General features: G+C 39.2%; 1 protein-coding gene across 2 annotated transcripts in view; it reads left to right on the top strand.

Moving 5' to 3' along the window:
* Positions 1–22,681, top strand: part of LOC120537699 (single-stranded DNA-binding protein 3-like) — a 127,645-nt gene that overhangs the window by 55,523 nt on the left and 49,441 nt on the right. For both annotated transcript variants that reach the window (XM_039766823.1, XM_039766822.1), the window contains exon 4: positions 2,817–2,901. In XM_039766823.1, coding sequence (XP_039622757.1) covers positions 2,817–2,901 — 85 coding nt within the window. The remainder of the gene's footprint in view (positions 1–2,816; positions 2,902–22,681) is intronic.

The raw sequence follows: 22,681 nt of genomic DNA, 5'->3' as shown, positions 1-22,681 counted from the left end.
TCCTGCTCGTCCCCTTTTGTTTTGTGGCAAGTCGGCAGTTGAATGGCCGGCTGGGTGTCATAAGAGTTCAACTGCACGTTTGCTGAATTGCGGCACCCATGCGGCTTGTTTTATTGGCTGAGCTTGCCGTTTATCACATTATGAGAGAAAACATCCTGTTTAATTTGTTAATATATCTATTTCACAAATAATACATTATATACTTTTAAGTGTTTTGTAATGGGTTCTAGCCCCCTATGACCCTAACATATTCCCTAGTCATATTAAGCAGTTTCTGAGAAAAGGTTGGATCTTTCTTCTGCCGTTATTGTGCTTATTGTACGTTTGACTTTTATCAGTCTTACTCTGAATGTTACATAATTGTTCCAGCAGGTTACAGTTCCTTCACAAATTTGAGACTGTGGAATAAGTGATGGCATCTTTAATAGTATAATCGGATCAAAACACGGTACATTCCTTGGTGATCACTGTCCTTTCTCCTTTGTCACTGTGGTCCACTTGGGACATTATGCCTGCCATGGAGCCCTGTGTCTCTCATTTGTGACCCAACCTCAGTCCCTCTGTGGCTGGTGAGTGCCAGCAACCTCGCGTCTCATTTCATTGAGTGGCAGACAGATTTGCTTTGAGACTGTGATTGGTGTCCCTCAGGTTTTGGTCTGATGCGTCTGAAATCTCTTTAGTGCCACCTGATAAATGTGATAATGCTTCCTTACTCTGTTGTAGAACTATTGGCGTGGTGTGTGGGAGCAGCCACATGTCCTGTCAATAGCCCTCACCTGTCTCTAAGTGGCGGAGTTGAACGCTGTGTCACTGTACAAAGTGGGTGATCTGACAAGATGTCTTTATGTTGAACAGTGGCACACCCTAAACATCGTTGCTTGTGTTTGCGGTGTAGTTCCAGAGATATAGTATGTCCAGTATGGTGTTAAATCTAAGAAACTCTGATGTCTAAGTTCAGTTGTTTTTCTTGATCACTTGGCAGAAATGCAGGCCCAATCAGTCAGTGAAACAGAATATTTGTAAAGCATAGAGCTGTTAATACCAGGGAAAGCAAGATGGTATAAAAGTGAAATTGATTTGGATGTGCCGCTAGTGAGATCTCATCTTCTGAGCCACTTGTGATGTGTTGTGTAAATATCCTGGTCCTAGGGGTATTGTGTTAGGTGAAGGGGTTAAAGCCTTGGTCATTTAGAGTATCTTCTAATGCAGGCTGTTGGGCTCTTCACATGCCAAGCCCCATCTGAAGGTCTTGGCCACACTGAGCCCTTTGAAATGTGGTAGATAATGGTTTTGGTTCAGCATGGCTTGTTTCATGTCCCACTGATTCTCGCGTGATTAAGGGGTTTAAGTTCTTGTCAGTAAGAGCACACCTTGAAATAACAGAACAGAGCTCCCCTGACGGTTTGGACTTGCTGTACCATTGCATTTGAAGTAAAGGTGCTGGCCCATTGGAAGGGGCAAGGTTTCAGGCCCCATACAAATCTGTATGGAGACATCAAATACCTGAACCCATTGAAAAATACTTAGTTGAAGTATTATATGAGCATTCAGGTTCCTTGTCAGTCTCGGCACTGTGTGAGGGGTAATGCTGCTGACTTTACTGAGCATCAGGTAAAGTGGGGCATAGAACTTGGTTGAATGTTGATATGAACTTCTTGGGCTCACTGTGTCATTTGTAATGACTTGCATAGAATCCTGAATGCCATTGCGCACTGAGGGCTGAAGCACCTGGTTGTGAAAAGATTCATGGATAGGGTTATAGATACCAATAGAAAGAAATCACTGCACCTCTTCTGGTGTCCATTATGAAATTAAGCTTCATGTTAAGACTGAAGGTGATGGTCCCACAGAGAGAGAAATAAGTGAAGAGGCTACTGGGCATCCTTAGCAATATGTTTAAGTTTGTCTCTCCAAGAAGTATGTGGAGGTGAAGCTCCTTACTCCACAAAGTCTAATGTGATGCAGGATATTGAACACGGTTCGTCTAAAGCTAGTGTCCATTGTGCTTTTAGATGAAAGTGCTGGTCACATTTAACACTATTTAAAAGGTGAGAACGCTAAGCCCGTAGAAATTTATGTGGTGGCATAAAGCTCCTATCCCTGCTAAACACAATGTGAGAAGTGAGATTTCTGACTCTACTGAATGTCTTGTGACATGGGAAATGAAACTTTTTGATTCAGTTAGTGGGTGTTGAAGCATTTATGTCTGCTTCACCCGATGCTGGTCATACATTGTCCACTTTGGTGTAAGGAGAGTTAAAGCTCTTGCTTGCCATCTTATAAGGCAGAAATATGTCACCCGCCCTTGATCAGTACTTTAGCGTTAAACTTCATGGTCCTGTAAAGATCACTGCGTGTGGGTGATGCTTATTGGCCTGTAGATTCCAACTATGATAACGTCACTCTGGCCCCCTTGGGATCTGGGGTGTGCAGATGCAATGGTTTTATTTCAGTTTTATTTGAGTCCCCAGCCTCCATGGCTTTTGATAAGACCTGGGTCTTTCTCATGCTGATAAGTGCATTCATCCCCAGCAGTTGTGATGGTCATTTTGAGACACGTGGGATCTTCTGCTCATCTTATTGTCTCTAAATGTGTCATGCTGAATATTTCTTTGGCTTTGTGGTGCCCCTTTTGAACAGTTCATTCAAAATGAAAGCTTTTAAACATCATCCCAAATTTAATGCAGTCTTTTTGACATTATATTCTTTTGTAGCTTCTTTTGTGCAGGTACCACAGCATTTAATGTTATGCTTTTTTCTTACTGATGTTCTTTTTAATATGCTACATCATTTCTCTTTCTTTTGCCATTCTACAGTGTATTTTGGGATCTATACTGTGCAGCACCAGACAGAAGGGAGACATGTGAACATTCAAGTGAAGCCAAGGCTTTCCATGACTACGTGAGTACCCAGTGGACCGAGTGCTTTGGGTATGCATGTGGGCACAGTTCTTTTAAAAAGCATTTGGAGGGAGAGCAATGGCAGTAACTACCTTGGCCCACAATATTCTCTTTGTGAATAAGTTTGGCACTTTGATTGGCTGTTCAGTTTGTCAGTAAAACAGTGATTGCTGACTGACCAACTGCAACATTGTGGGTTTGCATTGTCATTTGAGGAATGTATTTGTTACAATAGTAGGCTAACTGGAGAATTGATCTTCCCAGTTTTGATCATAGTATTCACACCTCGCTCTTCTTACTAATCTTCCACTAAAGTTAAGGGTTGACTTTTTCTTTCTGGAAAGGCACCCCTCAGATTTGTACAGGAGGACGAATCAGACCTTATAGGTTCACAGTACAGTACATCGCCTGTGGAGTTTATTAGGGAGATGTGTCACGTGTGTCTCTTGATTTAGGGTTACCGATTTAATTTAACCTTTCTTGACATAATTTCAGTGTTTGGAAATTGCTTGGATGTCTAGAGGGATTGTTAGATTCTTTTATATATATATATATATATATATATATATATATATAGTGCCTTACCTCCCCTTCATTCCCACCTGCTTTATGCTAGAGATGGTACTAGAGGAGCACTTCATTTCAGACCTATGCACCCAAGGGATTTCATGACATCATGCGAGGAAAAGGGTTAAATTAATCTATGACAAACTAGTGCCCTGCAGGACAAGCGGCCAGCCAGCTCAATCTGACCTATTTTCTCATTGTGCTTTATTTATTTATTTATTTATTTATTTTAAAAGTGTGTGTTGGTGGGGGGGTTTGCGGTGGAATGGGACTAAGTTGAGTCGAGGCAATCCCTGACCAATGCAGCTTTTCAGCCCTGCAACCAGCTTCAGGAATTCTTTGGGGATGGAGGGCGGATTAATGGCTTGGCTGTCGGGCCCCCACATTAATCCCTTGTATAATTCTGCTTGAATCTGATTCACACGTCCAGAGGCGCTTAGCGTTTTGTCGTCTGCCTCAGAAGCTTCACCGTCACACAGCTGAAAGTCTCATGGTGCAGTGCTATGTGACCTGTGTGAGAGTTGCCCTTTTCATTATGTCATTATTAGCACTGTGTGTTGTCGTTGATTGTTCATCCATTCAATTTTCTATATTCCAATGTTCTCTTTGCTGATATCCCAATCTGAAGCTTTCCCTAAATCATTCCAAATTCCACTTATGACTTCCAGTGTCCCCTTCACCCCCAATCCTCATTTTTTTCCTTAGCATATCCGTTTTCCAGTCCCAGGGCAGCCCATAACTCCCAGTGTGTCTCAAATCGTATATTAATCATATCCGTTTGGTGTCTTGTAATCATTTTGCAGGGGGTCGTCTTCCAGTTAAAACTTGGGCTCGTTCTTTATCACCAGTGTGCATGCTGGTTCAGCTACTCATTTTCTGTGTGTTCCAGATCAGTTTCAGATTTCTTACCAAATAAAGATGTGCCTAGTTAACATCCCAGTTTAGCCATTTTATTATTAATCTAGCACAGTTCAGCCCAGACTCCGAAGGGTGTTTTGTCTTCATATCCCAGAATATCCTCAAATTGTCACCAATTTAGACTATTCGTGTGTCCCTAATTCATATTCCAGTTCAGCCCATAATTCCCACAGTGTTTCATTTTTGCCTCCTTACTCCTTATGCATGTCCAGTTGTTATACCTGGATTTCTTCTAATTAAATCCTTCACTCCCCCTTGTTCTCATATCTCTGTTTTCCCATACTTTTCAATATATCTGAGTTCAGCCCCCCAAATTTCAAGTGTGAATTCTATTCAAACCCTGCAATGTCCTGAAGTTGTCACCCAATCGAGACCTTAAAATCTTTGTTTGCCCAGTTTTTGAGTTCCCAAGTCACTTTCCAGTTCAGCCTCTTTGCTACCACTCTGTATCTGAGCTATAAATGCTTTTTTTTTTTTTTTAAAAAAAAAAAAAACAAGTAGTAAACTGGACCGTCATCCTTGGGATGTCAAATACATATGTATTGCTGTTGGTGAGGGCATTTGGGCTTGAGATGTGATGTGGGGTTGAGATGTTCTGGAAGTTGTATGAATGAAAGGCACTATAGAAATGGCAGGAAGTGACAAAGCTGTTCTGCTACAAGGGGCAGGCGCTCCCATCTGTCCAATCTTTGCCTTTTTTATGTGCTTCTCCTTTCTCTTTACTTCTCTGATTTGACGCAACGCGTGTCACCCTCGCGCCATATGCTCTTGTCTCCCTCTCGTTTTTGTATTGATTGGTTTTTCTGGCTCCCTGCCATCCGTTCCCAGTGCTGTGTGTGTTGGGGGGAGGAGCTGCATAAAATAAGGAAAACAAGTCCCAGGAGCGGGGGTTCTGGGGGTGTGGCAGATAGGGCAGACACCTGCTGTGTGGCATGCACTGTCCTCTGATAGTTGGGTGGGTCAGCTCCAGCTCCAAAAAATAAATCTTGTTCTGAAAGATGAAGAATGGAGAGGGGGCTTTCGGAGAAGGAGGGGCTGGTTACTAGTGAGCCAGAACAGGTGAAGTCATCAGTGGTCCTGGAGGAAATGGTGTGTTGTGCAGGCAGGAGCAGGATGGGAAAGTGTTAACCCCTCCACCTTGCCAAACCACCACCCCCCCCCACCCCCAAGGTCTGGGCCACTTGGGAGCTGCTTATGTACATGCGCAGCAGATTGCAGTGGCATCATTAATATTTGATTTGAGCTTTGAGCAGAGAGAGAGTGTGTGTGTGTGTGTGTGTTTGTGCGCGCGCGCACACACGCACACTAGCATGTGCTTGTGTATATGTGTGCGGCCCCCCCTCTGGGACCCTCGCAGCACATGAATAATTTTATTAGAGCTGAGTGCAGATCCTGGGCCTGTCTCGGGGGAACGAGGCAGCCAGCCAGCCAGCCAGCTCTACACCGAGAAAAGCGGAGAGCGGAGTGGAACAATTTAAGAGAGATGGAAGGGGAGGCTTCTGGCCTGGGCATTAGCCCAAAGCTCCCCAATCCTGAATCAGCCGCCAATCCCCGCCTGGTCTTTTCATTCACAAAGGCAGATGTTGTCAGGTTTACTGCAGTTCTAACCCACAGATACTTGTATATTTGCATGTTCATCTATTGAAACACATATACAAAATCATTAACATGGGTACAGATACAGGCTTACAGATCATGGAGATGCGTGTATAAAAAATTACATATGTTATAAATACAGACAAAACAAGGTGACGATTTGAGGACGATGAGGGTGAAGAAGAAAAAAAAAAATGCAAAGTGACCAAAATAATGGGACATGGCACATCCAAGCAATTCTTTAGAGCACTTCTGTTGAGGAAGCTCTAACCTCCGCAGTCACAGGTTCAACAATGAGCAGCAACTTGCAGTCTCTTAAATACCAGGCAAGGCAGTAGGGTTCTGTGCCAAGAATAGAAGTGATGTCAGAGGTATTCCTGTTGGGCGTTGAAGAGAAAAAAAAAAAAAGGAGTCAGCAGCTGTGTCGTACCACCCTCAGGTTCTGACTTTCCTATCTTACCAAAGTTCTGAAGCAGCTTCTTAGTTGCATGCAGTTCAAAAGTCTACAAACTTTACTACATATGTGGACAGAGAGAATGTGATAAAAAATATGAATGGAGATATGCAGGAATTTATATAAATGCATGTGTACATTTGGAAGCCAACATAGGGAAAAATTGTATGTCGAGGTCCTGGAGGGCTGCAGTGGCCACAGGTTTTTGCTTCGACAAAATTCTTAATTGGAAACCATTTGTTTGCTTCTAAAGAAATGCACCTTTTGGGCTTCATTTTACTTAACTTAGTTAACTGCGAGTACCCAGTAGGAGGTTTCAACTGGAACACCCCACAAGCTGGATTTCCTACTTGAAAGTCAGGAGAACCTCACCAACTGCCACTTCAAAATCCAAGGTGGTTGCCCCATACGTCAACACTGTTTGTTAGCACTTCTGTCTATTTGTGTCTCTTTAAATCAGTCGTACACACACAATCCTGTCCAACTTTCTTCTACACTCGTGTTGCTACGGTGTTTGAATGTGCAAAGTACCGCATAATACATTGTTCAGTAGTTGTCTGTGTTCCGAAAGAGCAAGTGCTACAAACGTTTTCCTGGAGATGTCTATATTGGTGAATGGAATATGGTCAACTCGGGTGTGACATCATTCCCAGGACTGACTTCCAAGGTAAATGGAACACAAAATCAGAATCCTGCTTGTTTTAGTTTTATATAGCTGCATTCAGGATTTAATTGGTTCCAATTTTCAAAATTAGCCACCAGTTAATAAAGAGGTGCAAATGACATTGGAGCCACCAGCTCTAACACTAACTTGGTCCTATTTAAGCCTTTGTATATGCATCATGAAGTTAGATGTGTTCATATAATGTTAAGTAATAAATGAGTGAAAAAAGTGAAGGATCTAAACATACAACTGGTTCCGGTCCACAAAAAATATGAATAATGTTCTCAGAAAAGGAAAATCTACAGTGTAATAAAGAGAGATTTGACTCTGTAAAATGAAAGCACTAACAAAGCCGTATAATTAAATTTGAAGTTTTCATTATCGGCAATGGTTGACTTCTAATTAGAAAACTGGCTGAAATGAAAACTTATAGCCAACTACTGCTGTGATTGGGAACCCTGTGTGTAGTTGTAATATACAACTGGGCTTGTGTACATGTAGATAACATGCATATACCTGTATATAATTATGTATGTTGCTATACTTCTTCTAGGCAAGCATTTGTGTCGGGTGTGCTAATGCTTTAACTTCTTTTATGTTTGATCACAACAGTTTTATCGGGTAAGTGTAGACCGCCAATTTTCTGCCCATGCCAAACTGCCTGTTGTCTTCCATCTCGGGCAACGGAGGTTTTTACTCAAGGTTGCCTACTCCCCAAGGATAGCTGCCTTACTGAGCTTTCAAATTTAGCCAGCTAGTTATCCATAGCTGTCTTTCGCCTTTGCAACCTTTTGGAAGAAACATTTTCCTCTTCCACTGGCTCTGCCATTGGGGTCTGGTTATCTCACAAGTGTGGGGTATTGACCTTGGGGCCCTTTGCCCCTTCATGAGTTTTAGATAGATAGATACTTTATTAATCCCAAGGGGAAATTCACATAATCCAGCAGCAGTATACTGATACAAAAAAAAAAAACAATATTAAATTAAAGAGTAATAAAAATGCATGTAAAAGCAGACAATAACTTTGAGTAATGTTAGCATTTACTCCCCCAAGGGAAATTGAAGAGTCGCATAGTGTGGGAGAGGAACGATCTCCTCAGTCTGTCAGTGGAGCAGGACGGTGACAGCAGTCTGTCACTGAAGCTACTCCTCTGTCTGGAGATGACACTGTTAAGTGGATGCAGTGGATTATTCATGATTCACAGGAGTTTGCTTAGTGCCCGTCGCTCTGCTAAAGATGTTAAACTGTCCAACTTTACTCCTACAATAGAGCCTGCCTTCTTAACAAGTTTGTCCAGGCGTGAGGCGTCCTTCATCTTTATGCTGCCTCCCCAGCACACCACCGCGTAGAAGAGGGCACTCGCCACAACCGTCTGGTAGAACATCTGCAGCATCTTATTGCAGATGTTGAAGGACGCCAACCTTCTAAGAAAGTACAATCTGCTCTGACCTTTCTTACACAGAGCATCAGTATTGGCAGTCCAGTCCAATTTGTCATCCAGCTGCACTCCCAGGTATTTATCGGTCTGCACCCTCTGCACCCTCTGCACACTGTCTCCTCTGATCACGGGGTCCATGAGGGGCCTGGGCCTCCTAAAATCCACCACCAGTTCCTTGGTCTTGCTGGTGTTCAGGTGTAAGTGGTTTGAGTCGCACCAATTAACAAAGTCTTTGATTAGCTTCCTATACTCCTCCTCCTGCCCACTCCTGATGCAGCCCACAATAGCAGTGTCATCAGCGAACGTTTGCACGTGGCAGGACTCCGAGTCGTATTGGAAGTCTGATGTGTGTATATATGTATGTAAGGTTTACAAGCTCCATTTTTCCAGGTTTGAAATGAGAATTTTCTGAACTGATCACCCCAGTGATGCAGAGCTAACACACTCGGTCAATACAGGTTGAGGATTAAGAGTTTTCCTTCTCTGGGGCTATGTTGGTTCATGGCACCTTTTTCTATGTTATCCAGTGCAACCTTCCTTAAAGTAGAGTTATCTCATCCACTACCGAGAGACATGCCTCTATGCCGTCTAGTCCTAGTGCAAGGGATACAAAACCAACACTAAACACGTGAATATGCAGCCAGGCATGCACTCAAGCATGATGTAAAATTGGACACACACTCATACAGTTTCCCGGAAAAGCGCCACCCACAAGTGCACTTTCATTGTCTGTCTGATTTTATGTTGCACTAATGACATTTGAATGAGTTGCTTCCTCACATAACTTTTTGAAGATGTTTTGCCATGGTGCCACCCCTCCTGCAGTGATTAAATGACAGATTCCCATGTTATAGGTCATTGCTGCCTTTCATCAACTTTTTTGTCTTTTGAGTACTTGGGTAAGGCAAGCAGTTCATTTTTGGCTGTGCTTGACACTGCTTTTGTTGCCCCTTTTGCTCTGCCCACCTCAGGTGGCACAGACCTGGCTGTCAGCTGCAGAATGGCTTACTTAATTGCCAACAGCGACCCGGCTGTGTCTTGGACTTGGATGCCGGCCTGTCTGGTGTTCAGAAACCCTTGCCTGTATTGTCTGGGTGCCGTGCCAGTCACACACATGCTTTCTGCAGCTGGATGTTTTAAAATACTTTTTAGTAGCTTGCTGTCTGTTTTTAGGGAGATGCGGAAATGATTCCAGAGATTATCCATTTAATTTCTAATATCCTCTGCTGACTGCTTCGGATAACATTTTATTTTACAGAAAAACAGTAAATTATGTGAAAGGCGCTATACAAAGTAAAGGCTTACTTTCCATTTCCTGTTCGTAGCTCTTGCAGTTGGTATTGTGCATCAGGATTTATTGCAAGTTTGAGCGATTTCTTTGTAATGATGCCCACCATTTGTCCTCATTGTGAAACTTGGCAGCCAGTCATGCCAGAGTTAAATGGTTTATATTTCAGTGCCTCCATTCTTAATAAAACTGAGAAAGAAATTAAGAAATTGTGAGATGCCAAGCTCCTTGTTTCCAGTTCATGGGCAAGCTAAGAAAGTGGGCATGGACATTAGGATAGATGGGTGTGGTCACACAAGCTTCTTCATCTTGGATTACACACAGACTGCGACCTGACTCAGATTTGAACCTAGTCTTAAAAATAGCTGCTGTTGTAGTTCGCTTTTGGGCTTATCCTTTAGTACAGTGAGATAAAGTAGCATTTGGAAAAACATATAACAAAAAAATGAAAAAAAAAAAAAACAGTAATACAAAAATATTGAAAATTAATGATGAACAAATGTTATGTACGTAATGTGTGAAAACAAATAAAATAGTGAAAACAGTTATGAACCAAAAGAAAATACAAAGGCAACGATTAGTACTAACAAATACTTGAAATAATCAAAACAGTTGTGATGTAAAGTTCAGCATCTTGCTGTGTCTTCAAGTAGATAATCCAGTGCTAAAGGTAACAGGATTAGTAGGAGTAAGCAAATGACAAATTGTAGTAGTTTATAAAAGTCCAGTGGTGATATTGACTAATAAGGCATTGTGGTGTAGTGGTTAAGGCTTGGACTTCAAACCCTGAGGTTGTAGGTTCAAATCCCACTACTGACACTGCGTGACCCTGAGCAAGTCACTTGACCTGCCTAAGCTACAACTGGAAAACCGAAAGAAATGTAACCAACTGGATCATAAATGTTGTAAGTCGCCTTGGAAAAAGGCATCAAATAAGTAAATAATAAATAACAAAGTTGTGCAACTAAAGTTCATCAAAGATCCAGCGATGTCCACAGACCTTTCAGAAAATGACAGACTGGTTTTGTCCATGTGTTTTGAAAGACTTATGTGTGTGTGTGTGTGTGTGTATATGTCTGTGTGTGTGTGTATATATATATATATATATATATATATATATATATATATATATATATATATATATATATATATATATATATATATATATATATATATATATATATATATATATATATATATATATATATATATATATATATATATATACACACACATGCATACATATATATACGTATATACACACATATATATATGTATATATGTATATATATATATATATATGTATATGTGTGTGTATATATATATATGTATTATTTTGTTTTGTCAAAAAACACATAGTTGAAGCAGCTTAAAGCAGTTTAAGGTGAAGTTGTGCTAAAGTGTAACAGCCTGTGGTTCAATCATACCAGAATCATCTCTGTGAAAGATACATTAATGCTGTTAATAAACACAGTGATATTTATAGGTAACATCATTCAGTACTTACAAATGGAATTGTATCAACATATTGTGCCAGAAGGAAACAATTACAAAGAAATTAAATAACAGATTTCACCCCGAAATTCATCTACATGGGTCATCTACAAAAAACACTTCAGTAAAGAAAAAAATAATTAGGAGTATTAAAAAAAAATTATGATCAAACTCAACAGAGTACTAGAGAATAATGCTGGAAGATCATATGATCAGTTGGCCCACTGTTCCAGTTCCAGCCCTAACAATAGCAGGATACATTGTATTAGAAGCAGAACAGATTGTTAAGCCCACCTAGAGGCACAGTATCCCATTTGTAAATAGACGAAGCTTCACGTTTTAAGGAGTTTTGTAATGTTCCACCATTAGAATTAGATTAGGTAAAACTTTATTAATCCCAAGTGGACACTCGGATGCATGCAGCAGCAGAAACATTAAAAACAAGGATACAGACTCACAGGACAGATCATACAGCCAATCAATCACTCAATAAATAAGTTTATTTTTATTTATTTAAAGAGTGCTTTGGGTGGAAGCATTGAATTGCCTGATAGCAGTGGGCAAAAAAAAACACCCGCAGAGGTGCTTCTTAGCACGCATCCTATTTTCCACAACAGCTTACAGTGTGTACAAGATTTGCTCTGTGATGGAGCAAGCTCTCCATTGTTCTTCTTTTGTGCTCAAGTTTCTTCCCCTGGAGACGTCCGCATAGAACATCACACTGGCTGCTATGGACTGGTAGAACATTTCCAGCTGCCTTCTGTAATCGTCAAATTAGGATGTACATTCTGCTCTGGCCCTTCTTGTATAGAGCTACTGTGTTGTCAGACCATTCCAGTTTTTTGTTGATGTGGACCTCTAGGTACTCGTAGCTCTCCACCACTTCCATGTCCTCGCCCTGGACAGTGACTAGTCTCAGAGGGTCCTTGGCATGCTGGAAGTGGTGTTTTAGAAGCTTAGTGTAGGCTAAACTAGTGAGTGTGACTGGATTTCTTTCACATTTTATTTACATATTGCTCTTGTGTTGTAAAATTCTATATATATTGGTGTGTAGGGAAAAATATGCTACATCTGTGTGTTTTTTTTTTTTTTTGCTTTTGTTTGGTAATTTATCACTGTCACTAGTATGAGGAGACATGCATGTAAGAACTATATTGTCCTATGTACTGTACACATAACAGTAAACTTGAAACAATGTATTTGGTGTTACTTTCCAACTGATTCTAAAAGTTAATCACTAGCACCCTAATATTTAGGGGCTTGCCCCTGGGAGCATTGGAGCAACAGCTACGGTTCAAAAAGGGAAAGTAAACTGCTTTTTCCCCACAAAAGTGAATTAGGGAAATACTTGAGGCAGTCATACAAAGGCACTCTTACTGCTCAGTCCTGTATAAGCAAAGTGCTAATTCACAGAAATGGGGTATTTATTTTGATCTAAAAACATTTGTATATTATTGTAAATAACATGTAAAAAAAACGTCTTTCAGAGGTGCTCTAATCGTGGAAAAATTCTAGATTGTTGCCATGTTCATTAATGAGTGAGTGAGTGATATACAGTAGAACCAGTTCATCCATAGTAGGCAGCCCATAAAGGTTTAAAATCTGAGAACTTCTTTGAAGGAGAAAAGATCAATAACGCTTCAGACTGTGCAACATAAAGGTTTGCAATGCCGAGTTAAAATTAGCCCCCATTGCTGTACCCCTGTGTTGCAGAAAAACTTAAAAGAAGTTCAACTGCATAGCAAGGAAGACCTTTCAGTATGTGGCAGGCCATTGCGCTTGAGCCATACATATTCTTCCTCCAGCTCTCTCCTACACACCCTTGCACAAAGCCAGATTTAAGATGACTTTGCAGCACAGTAGGAAGCGATTGCGTTCCACCCGAGGAAAGAGAGCGCTCACTGTGAAGCTTTGACATTCACTCTGGGGCACCCTTATTTGGGCCCCCTTGGCATGTAGGAGTTTCTTCAGGATTATGGCTCTTTAATAGTGGAGCAGTCTTTACACTCACACCCCACCCCCAAATTCACCCCCACTGCCGATCAAGGGAGTGATGTAGCGACCTGACCCGTTGTTATGGTGATAGTTTTCCCTGAGGGTAGTTCATCGAGTCTTGATTGGTCATTGGGGGGGGGGTCAATACAGACAGTAAAGAAAACCCCATTCTCTCGATGAGCTTGGCAGCCTACATGTAAGAAGTTGGAATAGAAGGCTGTGTTTTGGGGAAATTACTGCTAATTTTTGTATTGAACAGACCCGTATTATTTCTGTCTGATTTTTATCTTTTCATTCTCATAATTTTTTCTACAAAGCACATGCAGCTCAAGACGAGAAGAGCTGCTTTTCAGGTGGACCATCTTTGGGAGTTCATAGAGTCAGTAGTGCATCGACTCTAGAGAGCTTGTAAGTGCTTAGTCTTGGACTTCATAGTCTGCTATGTTTAGCAGATGTTTGACAAACTTTGATTTACATTGCTCTATGTTCTCCATCCCGTCCCAGTTTTTCCATTTATCGATTTATTTTTGCATTCCCTTATTTGGTTTTGGCAGGCATTATGATGTTTGAGCAGTTCTCCACTCTTCTTGGTCATTGTCCTGTCTTACTCCTCCCCTCCATATGATTGTACTCTTTTATTTATTTATTTTTATTTTCTGAAGATAGTCAATGGGTGAGCTGTTTCAGCTGGCAGAACCAAAGCCCATCATCCTGGGAGAGGACATCAATGACATCTCACCCAAGATGCATCTTTCGAGTTTGGCCTGCCACAGGATGAAGCCCTTTTGGTTTAATGAATGAATGAGTGAATGGAAGGATAGGATTGTGTGTGTGAGTGAGATAAGTGCACCGTTATGCATACACGCACACAAAGATCCATTTAATGAACGAACATTCAGCCTGGAGAATGCACCCAGATAATTGAGCCCCTGGCGGTTATTAAGCGTGCTCTTGGCAGACTGTCACAAGGCACTTTAAAATCATCCGTGCTTTATTTTGTAAACACTTGATTATCAAAAGTTGTGAACTTGAAGAGGGAGCAGCCCCTCCAGTCAGTTATAGAAGGCAAGCAAAGTATGTTTTGCCAATCCCATTTTTTTTCTTTTTATGAGTTTTCTCAATGAGTAACAAACACACTCAAGTGATTTAGCTTCTTATAAATTCTCTCATTTAAAGGCTTTATTTTTCCTTCTGTAGTCTTTTTATAGCTTTGCTTTTGTAAAAGCAAACCAGGGCTTTCAAAGCTGGGGCGTAAAGTGATGAAGGGTTGTGGGTGAGTCGCCTATGTAGAGTCTTTGTGAAATGAACTAACTTTACCGCCCACAGATGCATTAACAGGTTTGTACGTAAAGCTTGGACAAGTTTTAAAAAGTAAAGCCGCGTCATCTATAGGATGTTCTAAATTGAAGACTTCAGAGATTGCCAATCAAAACCTGAGTTTTGAGCAGCACTTTTTAAGATGCTGGCGGGTCGAGGTCACAGTTTGTTCTACCATGACTGGACACCAGAAGGGTTGCAAACAAAAGGAGTCTCTTTAGCCCATCAACTGTTTTTTGGTTCTTGAAAAGTGTGAAAGGTTTTGCAGCAAGTATGTGGCTAAACATTTTGTTTGAGATCTCCTTTATCTGATGGACTGCTTCCTGGAAACACAATTTGTTTTGTTTCTTTTTTTGACTGAAATTCATAGAAAGGAATTGCATTCATGATTCACTACATGAAATTAGTGGTAACTCATGGGACTTCCGACCTTTTATAGGCTTTTTTGGCATCCAATACTGAACAATTTCTTTTCTCTATCTATATTTTCTATTTTGAATTTCAGACTTAGTTACAGTAAACTTTTATTTTGCTTAACTTGCAAACACTGCAGCATTCCTAATGGGCTTTAGTAGAACCTGCTTTACCTCCATTCTCTTGCCAATCCTTTTTTTATCAGAAATAAAAGAATTATACTTTCCCCATTGCTGCCTTGTATTTTTCTTATTATGAACCAATCTTGGGGATTTTTAATATACACTTGATAATATTTTCAGATTTGGGAATTAGAATAATTCCTTAAATGGTAGGACATGCTTACTTATCACTTTTGTGGTATAAATCTCTATTCCTTTAACAACCAAATATTTGTTGTCTTATTTTTTGGGAGTACATTCTGAGTTTGATTGCCACCACTGTTTGTCACACTTACTTTTTATCTTCAGTTGTGTCTTCATTTTTATTCTTTATCACTACACATTCTCTCCATTTGCTAAAGGCATCTCCAGTATATTGGCATCGAAGCATGGTTGAATGATGTTTGGAGCTTGTTCATTTTTGTTTAAACACTGTGGTCTCTCTTATTACAGCCTGTGTTTCAAAATCTTCTTATTTTAAATATAAACCTGCTTTTTTTTGCATCATGTAATCTGAAGCATTTGATTGTTGTTAATTTGGTAGGTTATTTCTTTATTTATTTTTTTGGAAGTATTTTCCAAGTTCACCTCTGTCTCTACAACACTGCTCCTCTTTCAATTAACATGCCAACCATTTGGAGTAACCCTGATTGTTTTTTTTCTTTGATTAATTATCACATTTATTTATTATTATTTTTTTTATTTTTTTTTTTTTTAGTCATTCATGATTTTTGTAACCCCTGTCTTTGTTTCCCTCAGAAAACAAAATCCTTGTGGAAAAACGGGAGAATCGTATGAGAAATAAATTACGGTTTACATATTTCATATATTCACCATTCCATGTTTTGCTTTTTTTCCAATACAAACTCCATCCCCATTGTGTGTTAACTGAATTTTATAAATTTTCATCCTCCATTTTTTTGTATCCTGTATTTCCAGGTTCGGTAAGTTCTGGTTTTCAGAGTGAATATATACTTTTCACATCTGTATATATCCCAGTTAAGTTTATGCTATTTTCTTTTTTAATTATTATTACATATTATACAACTGACCCATTTACATAACAAAAGGCAGCTCAGGTAACAAAGCATTTTATAACCAAAGTCATCATCTAACAAATTCTTGACAATTTTTTGAGAGATTTCTGCATTACTGTCTAAGAGCTTCCATTCCACTGCTTCCAAATAAGGGCTTCTCATCATTTGTTCCTGGAATATTTGTGCCTGTGAATTTTGATTATTACACTTTTTTTTTTTTTTTTAAAAAAAGTTGAAAGTGTTCACTTTCATTGGCTTTACAGTAAATTTTTTTTTGTGTTTTTTTTACCTTGAATTCCTCAACCAAAACGTAGATGAGAATTTTTTTTTCTTATTACGCTTTTTGAGTGAATTTTACTGGTTCTGGTTTTTCGCAACTTACTGTGACATTTTGAGGATTTTACTTTTTTTGGACTGTCTTAAAGAATGTGCCACATAGTAGATAGTCTTCTCCTGTGTTGTATCTCACTTTTGTTTGATGTGCACTAGCACTGATTAGTGATTTTTAAATAACATTTTAGCAAATTGGGAGATTTTGCAGAAATGATTTGATAACTAATTTTTATTTACTTTTGTAGCTGCAAAATAATTGAGTTGTTGGAGAAAAACGATTGCCAATGTGTTTAAAGCTGTTGTTACATTAACCAGCTTCTTGTTGGAGGAGATGCCAAACTTGACGAGTGCAGTTACTGATCTCATTGCCAGATGATGTCACATTACATGACTAGTATTGCAGGGCCAGATAAGTTACCTGACTCTGTGATAACTTTCCAGCATAGTTTCACGTTTCTGAAAAAAAAATCATATGCCCCACCCCTTTTTATGACCGCCAATAACCCGTTATCTGACAGAGCCAATGCTGAAAGAATTATTTCCAGGATGGTGAGATCAGCCAAAAGCTCTGCACTTTTCTTTTTTTCCATTCTGTCATGGTGCATAAAACTCGAGACATCGGACAAATGACTGTTCTTCATGTGAGGTCCGAAATATCTGTGTTCCTTATTTCCTGTATCTTCATTATATGCAGCTTGGGGTTCATTGGTTCAGAACCCGCTGCCGCTACTGCCTCTGATTTGCCATGATCACCCAAATGAAGTCTGCGACTGACAGGGCCTTATGAAGAAAGCAGTGGGTTGTTTTATCCTGCCAGTGAGTACAGAGAAGAGAGTAAGTAGCAGTAGTGATATGAGGTGCATTTCTCTTGTGATGGAGCTCCATCTCTCACGGTACTTGGAGCAGCAGTTGGGCAGAGGCACTCAGAAACCACACTCCATCTTGTGCACGACAGTAAGAATTGAAGGGCTTCAAATAAGAGCAATGTGTTGATTTTATTTGGATACGCACTGAACAGGTTTATCTCTGTACAAGACCCCTTGGATTTTTTTTTTCTTGGTGCAAATTAAATTCCACTTTTCTCATGAAAATCTTCAACTAAAGGGGACAAGTGACTGTCCAATCTCTAGGATTAGGACTTGTTTCCAGTAGGGCTAGATATGTAGAGGAAGCAAGAATGCACATTTAGGTTAGCCTAAAAATAACATTCAAAGTTAATCTCTTTAAAGAGTATTAAGAGTAATATCTTTCATTAGTTTCAGAATATAGCAAAAATTCAAATAACACTGAGCCCCCTCAAGTTTTTAAAAACATTTGCCATCAGAGCATCCAGAGTGTCCTTCTGTTTGCAATTTAAACTGACTTTGGAAAATCTGATAATGCATTTGCAAGTATCATGTTAAATTACTATATGCAGCACACCGCTAAGATTTTTAGTTGAAAGAAATGGAAAGGCCTGCTCTTAGAATCTAAATTATTTTTTAGGAGTAACACATACCCTACCCTACCTTACCAGATTTATTATTGTTCAGTACTAGCTTAAAAAAAGGCAGCAGGAGTCACTGGTTATGTGATTAGTAATATCTCTGAAAAACTGTGCATTGGCTTTTTTAACTGTTAGGAATAAAACAAACATCCTCATTGTTTCGGTTTTGTACATACGCTTACCATTCTGGCACAGTTGCTTGGTGATTTCATTTAATGGTAGTTTTCTATGTTGCCATTATTAATGTTTTTTTTTCTTTCTTTTAAAATAAGTTCACACTTCTGACTAATCATGCTTGTATTTTTTGGCATAATGGTTTGATGCCCTCCCCACAGTGGAGAATAACAGCTATGACAACCCAATTTATTGCATTACCAAGCAAACAGACATAATCTCTTCACTCACCTGACATTCTTGTTTGATGTCAACCCAAACTCCCACCATCCACCTAGACAAGGTAAGTTGTGTCCAGACGTGCAGTGGTTGCAGTGTTCATCATCCGCACTTTTCAGTCAAAACTCTGTGATCCTCACATCAACATTTTAAAAGAGATCTAACTTTATTAACTCCAGATTCATGAAGGTGCCTCATCATTTCTTCACTTAGTTAGGAAATTGTACAGTAGTTTCACCATGATGTAGGAGCGCAGATTGATCTGTTAGATAAAAGCAGTGGCACATCTAAATGACTTCCTGCTGTCATTTCACATCTTCAGTGGTCAGTCCTGTCTGCTGTTTGGTACACCTTTTATATGCCTTCTATATGCTCATGTTTGTTTTATTTTGGCTGAAATTTTTCTTTTTTCTTCACCTTAAGCTGGCATCACATTACATGACTTATACTAGAACGTATGTCAAACTTGATGACTGCAGTTTCTTTTTTAACTGCATGAAGATGTCAAATTATATGACCAGGAGTTGCAAAGAATGACAAACTGTGCAACTTGGTGTCTTTCAAGCACATTTCCACATTTCCAAAGTCTATCGCAAGCACTCCCTTTTTACTGACAGCCTGACCACGCCACTGCTGTATAAATACTATCCAAGCATGGTAAGTTCAGTTGCAATTAAAACATGAGACAACAGATGAGCCTCTCTTCTGTTTGCAAGGCCCATATGTGCTTCCCTTTTTTCCTTTTGGCTATATTACATGCATTGTACTTCCGGTTGTGCTCCCTTTGCTTTTTCACTCTTGTACACAATACATTTGCTGTTATAGTTGTGTACTTCCATTTGCAATTTGAAATGACTTTAGAAAATCCTATTTTGCCTATTAAATTACTGTATACAGTGGACAGTAGGATGAGTCGCAGACCATTGTACTGGAGTTGCACACCATGTCAAACTACACAACTGTTCATTATGGCAACACGTAACAATGCACTAAGATTAAGTAAATGAAGTCTGCAACTGAAAAACCCTGGAAATTGTGTAGAGTAATGCATCCTTTAGTTGATGTTCTGTTCGCATTCCTAAGATGATGCATCTAAACTGTCTTATTGACAAGTTAACTCTAAATCTTCTTCCTCACTGGTAATGCCATCATATCATTGTACTCTTCCTAGTCATTTAAATCATACATAGACATTTTTGTTTTATCTATTATTTGTCTGGAAATTATGGTGATAACATCACATGACTCTTTTTCATTACTAACACTTTGAAATTGCTTCAGTTTTTTGTTTTTTTTCTTTTTTTTTTTAGTCTCTCATCTCCTGATTGACCAGTATAAGAAAACACCCATATGATATACCAATTGTCTTGTCTTGATGTCTAGTTATGCAAGATGTCAAGCTATCTTGTTGCCATCCCCCCTCCCAATTTCTGCCCTTCTAGACCCAAAAAACGTAATTTCTAGGACATTTTTTTAACCATATTTTGCGTACGAAAAACCTCCAGCGATTAACAGTAAACCAATAGGTGTCTTCAACAGCAATGATCAGAAGGACTTGAAGTTGTACAAGCCACATCAGCTGACCCCAGGCGTTCACCCCCTAATGGAATACGATGGGTCAAAGTTACTCTTTTTGACAGAACTTTGGAAAAAGTGGGTATTAATAATAGAGGCATGTATAGTGTCATTTTATGCTATTTTCACACATTGCTGATCACAAATATTTTTGAGATATGATTCTTTACTGGTGGTCCTAGCCCTCTAAGGGTTACTCCCACAAGGTTTAAAATGACAAGCCATGTGGGGTTCCGTTTTGACTGTTCCAAGGTCACTGATTATGAATATGATGTTATTTTTGATCCTTTGCTAGGGATCTAGCCCTCTATGGACCACTATCAGTAGGATAGAAAATTACTTGATATTTATTACAGCTGAGAATATTTAGACTTTAAACATTTAAATTGGAGCACACCAGGGTTACATGTATTAGCAAGTGTTAAAAAAAAAACAAACAAACAAATCTTAAAATGGTATGGTACTAGCATTTCAAGATGGTTTGTAGTAGAAGTAAATGTAGATAGCATAGATGTGGAAAAATGTCCATTCTGTAGCCTTCACAAAACAAACACAGGCTTTGACACAATTGATTCTTCACAGGGGTTGATTCGAATTCATTGCTTTCAGGCAATCGAGACTTCTTGGGGTAAACCCATGTATTGCTTTGTCGATTGCACACTTCACGCTATTAAGTAGGAAGCGGTGCAATGGTGCAGTACATCAGGGAGGCTAAAGTAAGACAGGGCATTTTGGACTATTTTGCTAACGGTACTGAGGTCCGAAAGGTGAGATCAGTACCAAAGTCAGACGTTTGGTACCAGTCCAACTCTAAAGCTCACATTTGAATGTTTCAAATATCTGACACAACATGTCTTATAGTTACCTTATAATAGAGAGGCATATTGTAATTCAGGCTTTTTCAATCAGTTTCTACATTTTTGTTTAAGGGAATCCCATGTGGTTGTTTTATGTGTCACTTGAATATGTGTGCTTGAGAAGTGTGGTTATTCCATTTTTGTTTGTCATATATTACTCAGTTAGTGTGGTTCATAAGCCTGGTTTTAATTTGTGTCATGTAATTTTCTGAGTCATTCTTGATCACCTTTGCTGTGACCTTTTTAATTAATCGCTGTTTAGCTTGGGTGCGAAGTTGAAATCTTCTCTGCAAGCTTTAATATGTTAATTATGAGGACTTTCTTTTCCTCCCAGTGTCTAGATTTGTCATCCACTTCAGTAGAAGTAGAAATAGAAATTATAATATTTTTATTTGCAACTGTTTTTCAAGACACTCAAGGACATTGCCTCTCTTTTAAGCTTATCTATGTAGTACAAGAATAAAACAAATTGCATTTGGATAAAAATAACACACTAAAATGTGTTTAAAACAATAACTTGTAGTTCGTTTTAAAAGCACCAGTTGAGGAAGTTTGAATGTACAAATTTAGGGAGTTCCATAACCTGGGAGTTACAAAATTAAATTTACATTACATTTACTTATTTAGGCGAAGCTTTTATCCAAGGCGACTTGTAGTCAATTGTATCATAAATGTTGTTCTTTTGGTTTCCAGTTGGAGCACAGGGGTCACACAATGTCAGTATGCTCAATCACCCATTAATTTGTGTACCAATTGTGTTACAATTACAGTCAGGATTTCCATCACAAAGAACTTCAAGAAATCAAAAGAAGCTTATAAGCTAGGATTTTTCACATGTAACCTGTACAAAGACACGAGTGAAGCAGTCGCAGTGTACATTCCCAAAATTGAGAGCAAGTTAAAAATTGCAGTTGCAAAATCTGAAACCAGCTGTAATCTGTTTTGTACTTTTTTGAAGTACCAAAAAATGGAAAAGTGACAAACAAATAAGAGTCTTGGATGCGTTATTGGGAAGAAAAAGTCTTATGGCCACACTACCATGTTTTCATTTACGATCTCCACCCACACTGGAGGTTTCACCTCATTTGCAAAAAGGATCCCTGTCCGTACTGAAACCACCAGAAGACAAACATGACTTGGACCTTGTAGGAGACTACATTGGTCATGCGTGCAGCGGCTGCAAACTCTATGAATGGTCTATGTTGTGAATAATTCGGAGCCCTGTGAAAATCAGATTGCCGTACCCTTTCTGTGCTTCCAAAAGTTTTATTGCACACACTGGACACAGCATAGGAGAAGACAGACTTGAACGTAACATTCTTAGAACTGGTGAGAGTTGTCTTGTCATTAAATAAAATTGCTGCAAATATTTAAGGAACGCTAAAAAAAAAAAGAAGAAAATTAGAGCACATCTTGGACCAAACAACATTTGTTAAAAAAAATCTATAAATATTTGTGTCTATCTCTTCCCTTAATGCATTATACTTTTGTGCCTCACTCTGTCCAGTAATATTGTGAGCTCAGCTGTATTCTACACCCGTACACTTCGTTAATCGCCTTGTTATTACTGACACTCCTCTGAACAGATTAAGCTTAAGTAATAAATGTTGATTAGAGGCTGTCAACTGAGTTATTTACAATCTGATTTTCACGCTGCTCCAAATTTTTGACTACAGTGCTAGCACTGCCAGCTCCTGGACTTATTGCAAAACTGTAGTGACCGGTTAATGATTTGTATAACAACATTCAAACTTTACAAAACACAATTTAGATGCATGCATGTGAGCTGCACA

This window comes from Polypterus senegalus, chromosome 10 (assembly GCF_016835505.1).
Source record: "Polypterus senegalus isolate Bchr_013 chromosome 10, ASM1683550v1, whole genome shotgun sequence".
Classification (NCBI taxonomy): Eukaryota; Metazoa; Chordata; class Cladistia; order Polypteriformes; family Polypteridae; genus Polypterus; species Polypterus senegalus.
Note: the sequence above shows the minus strand (reverse complement) of the source record. Positions and strands in the feature narration are given on the sequence as shown.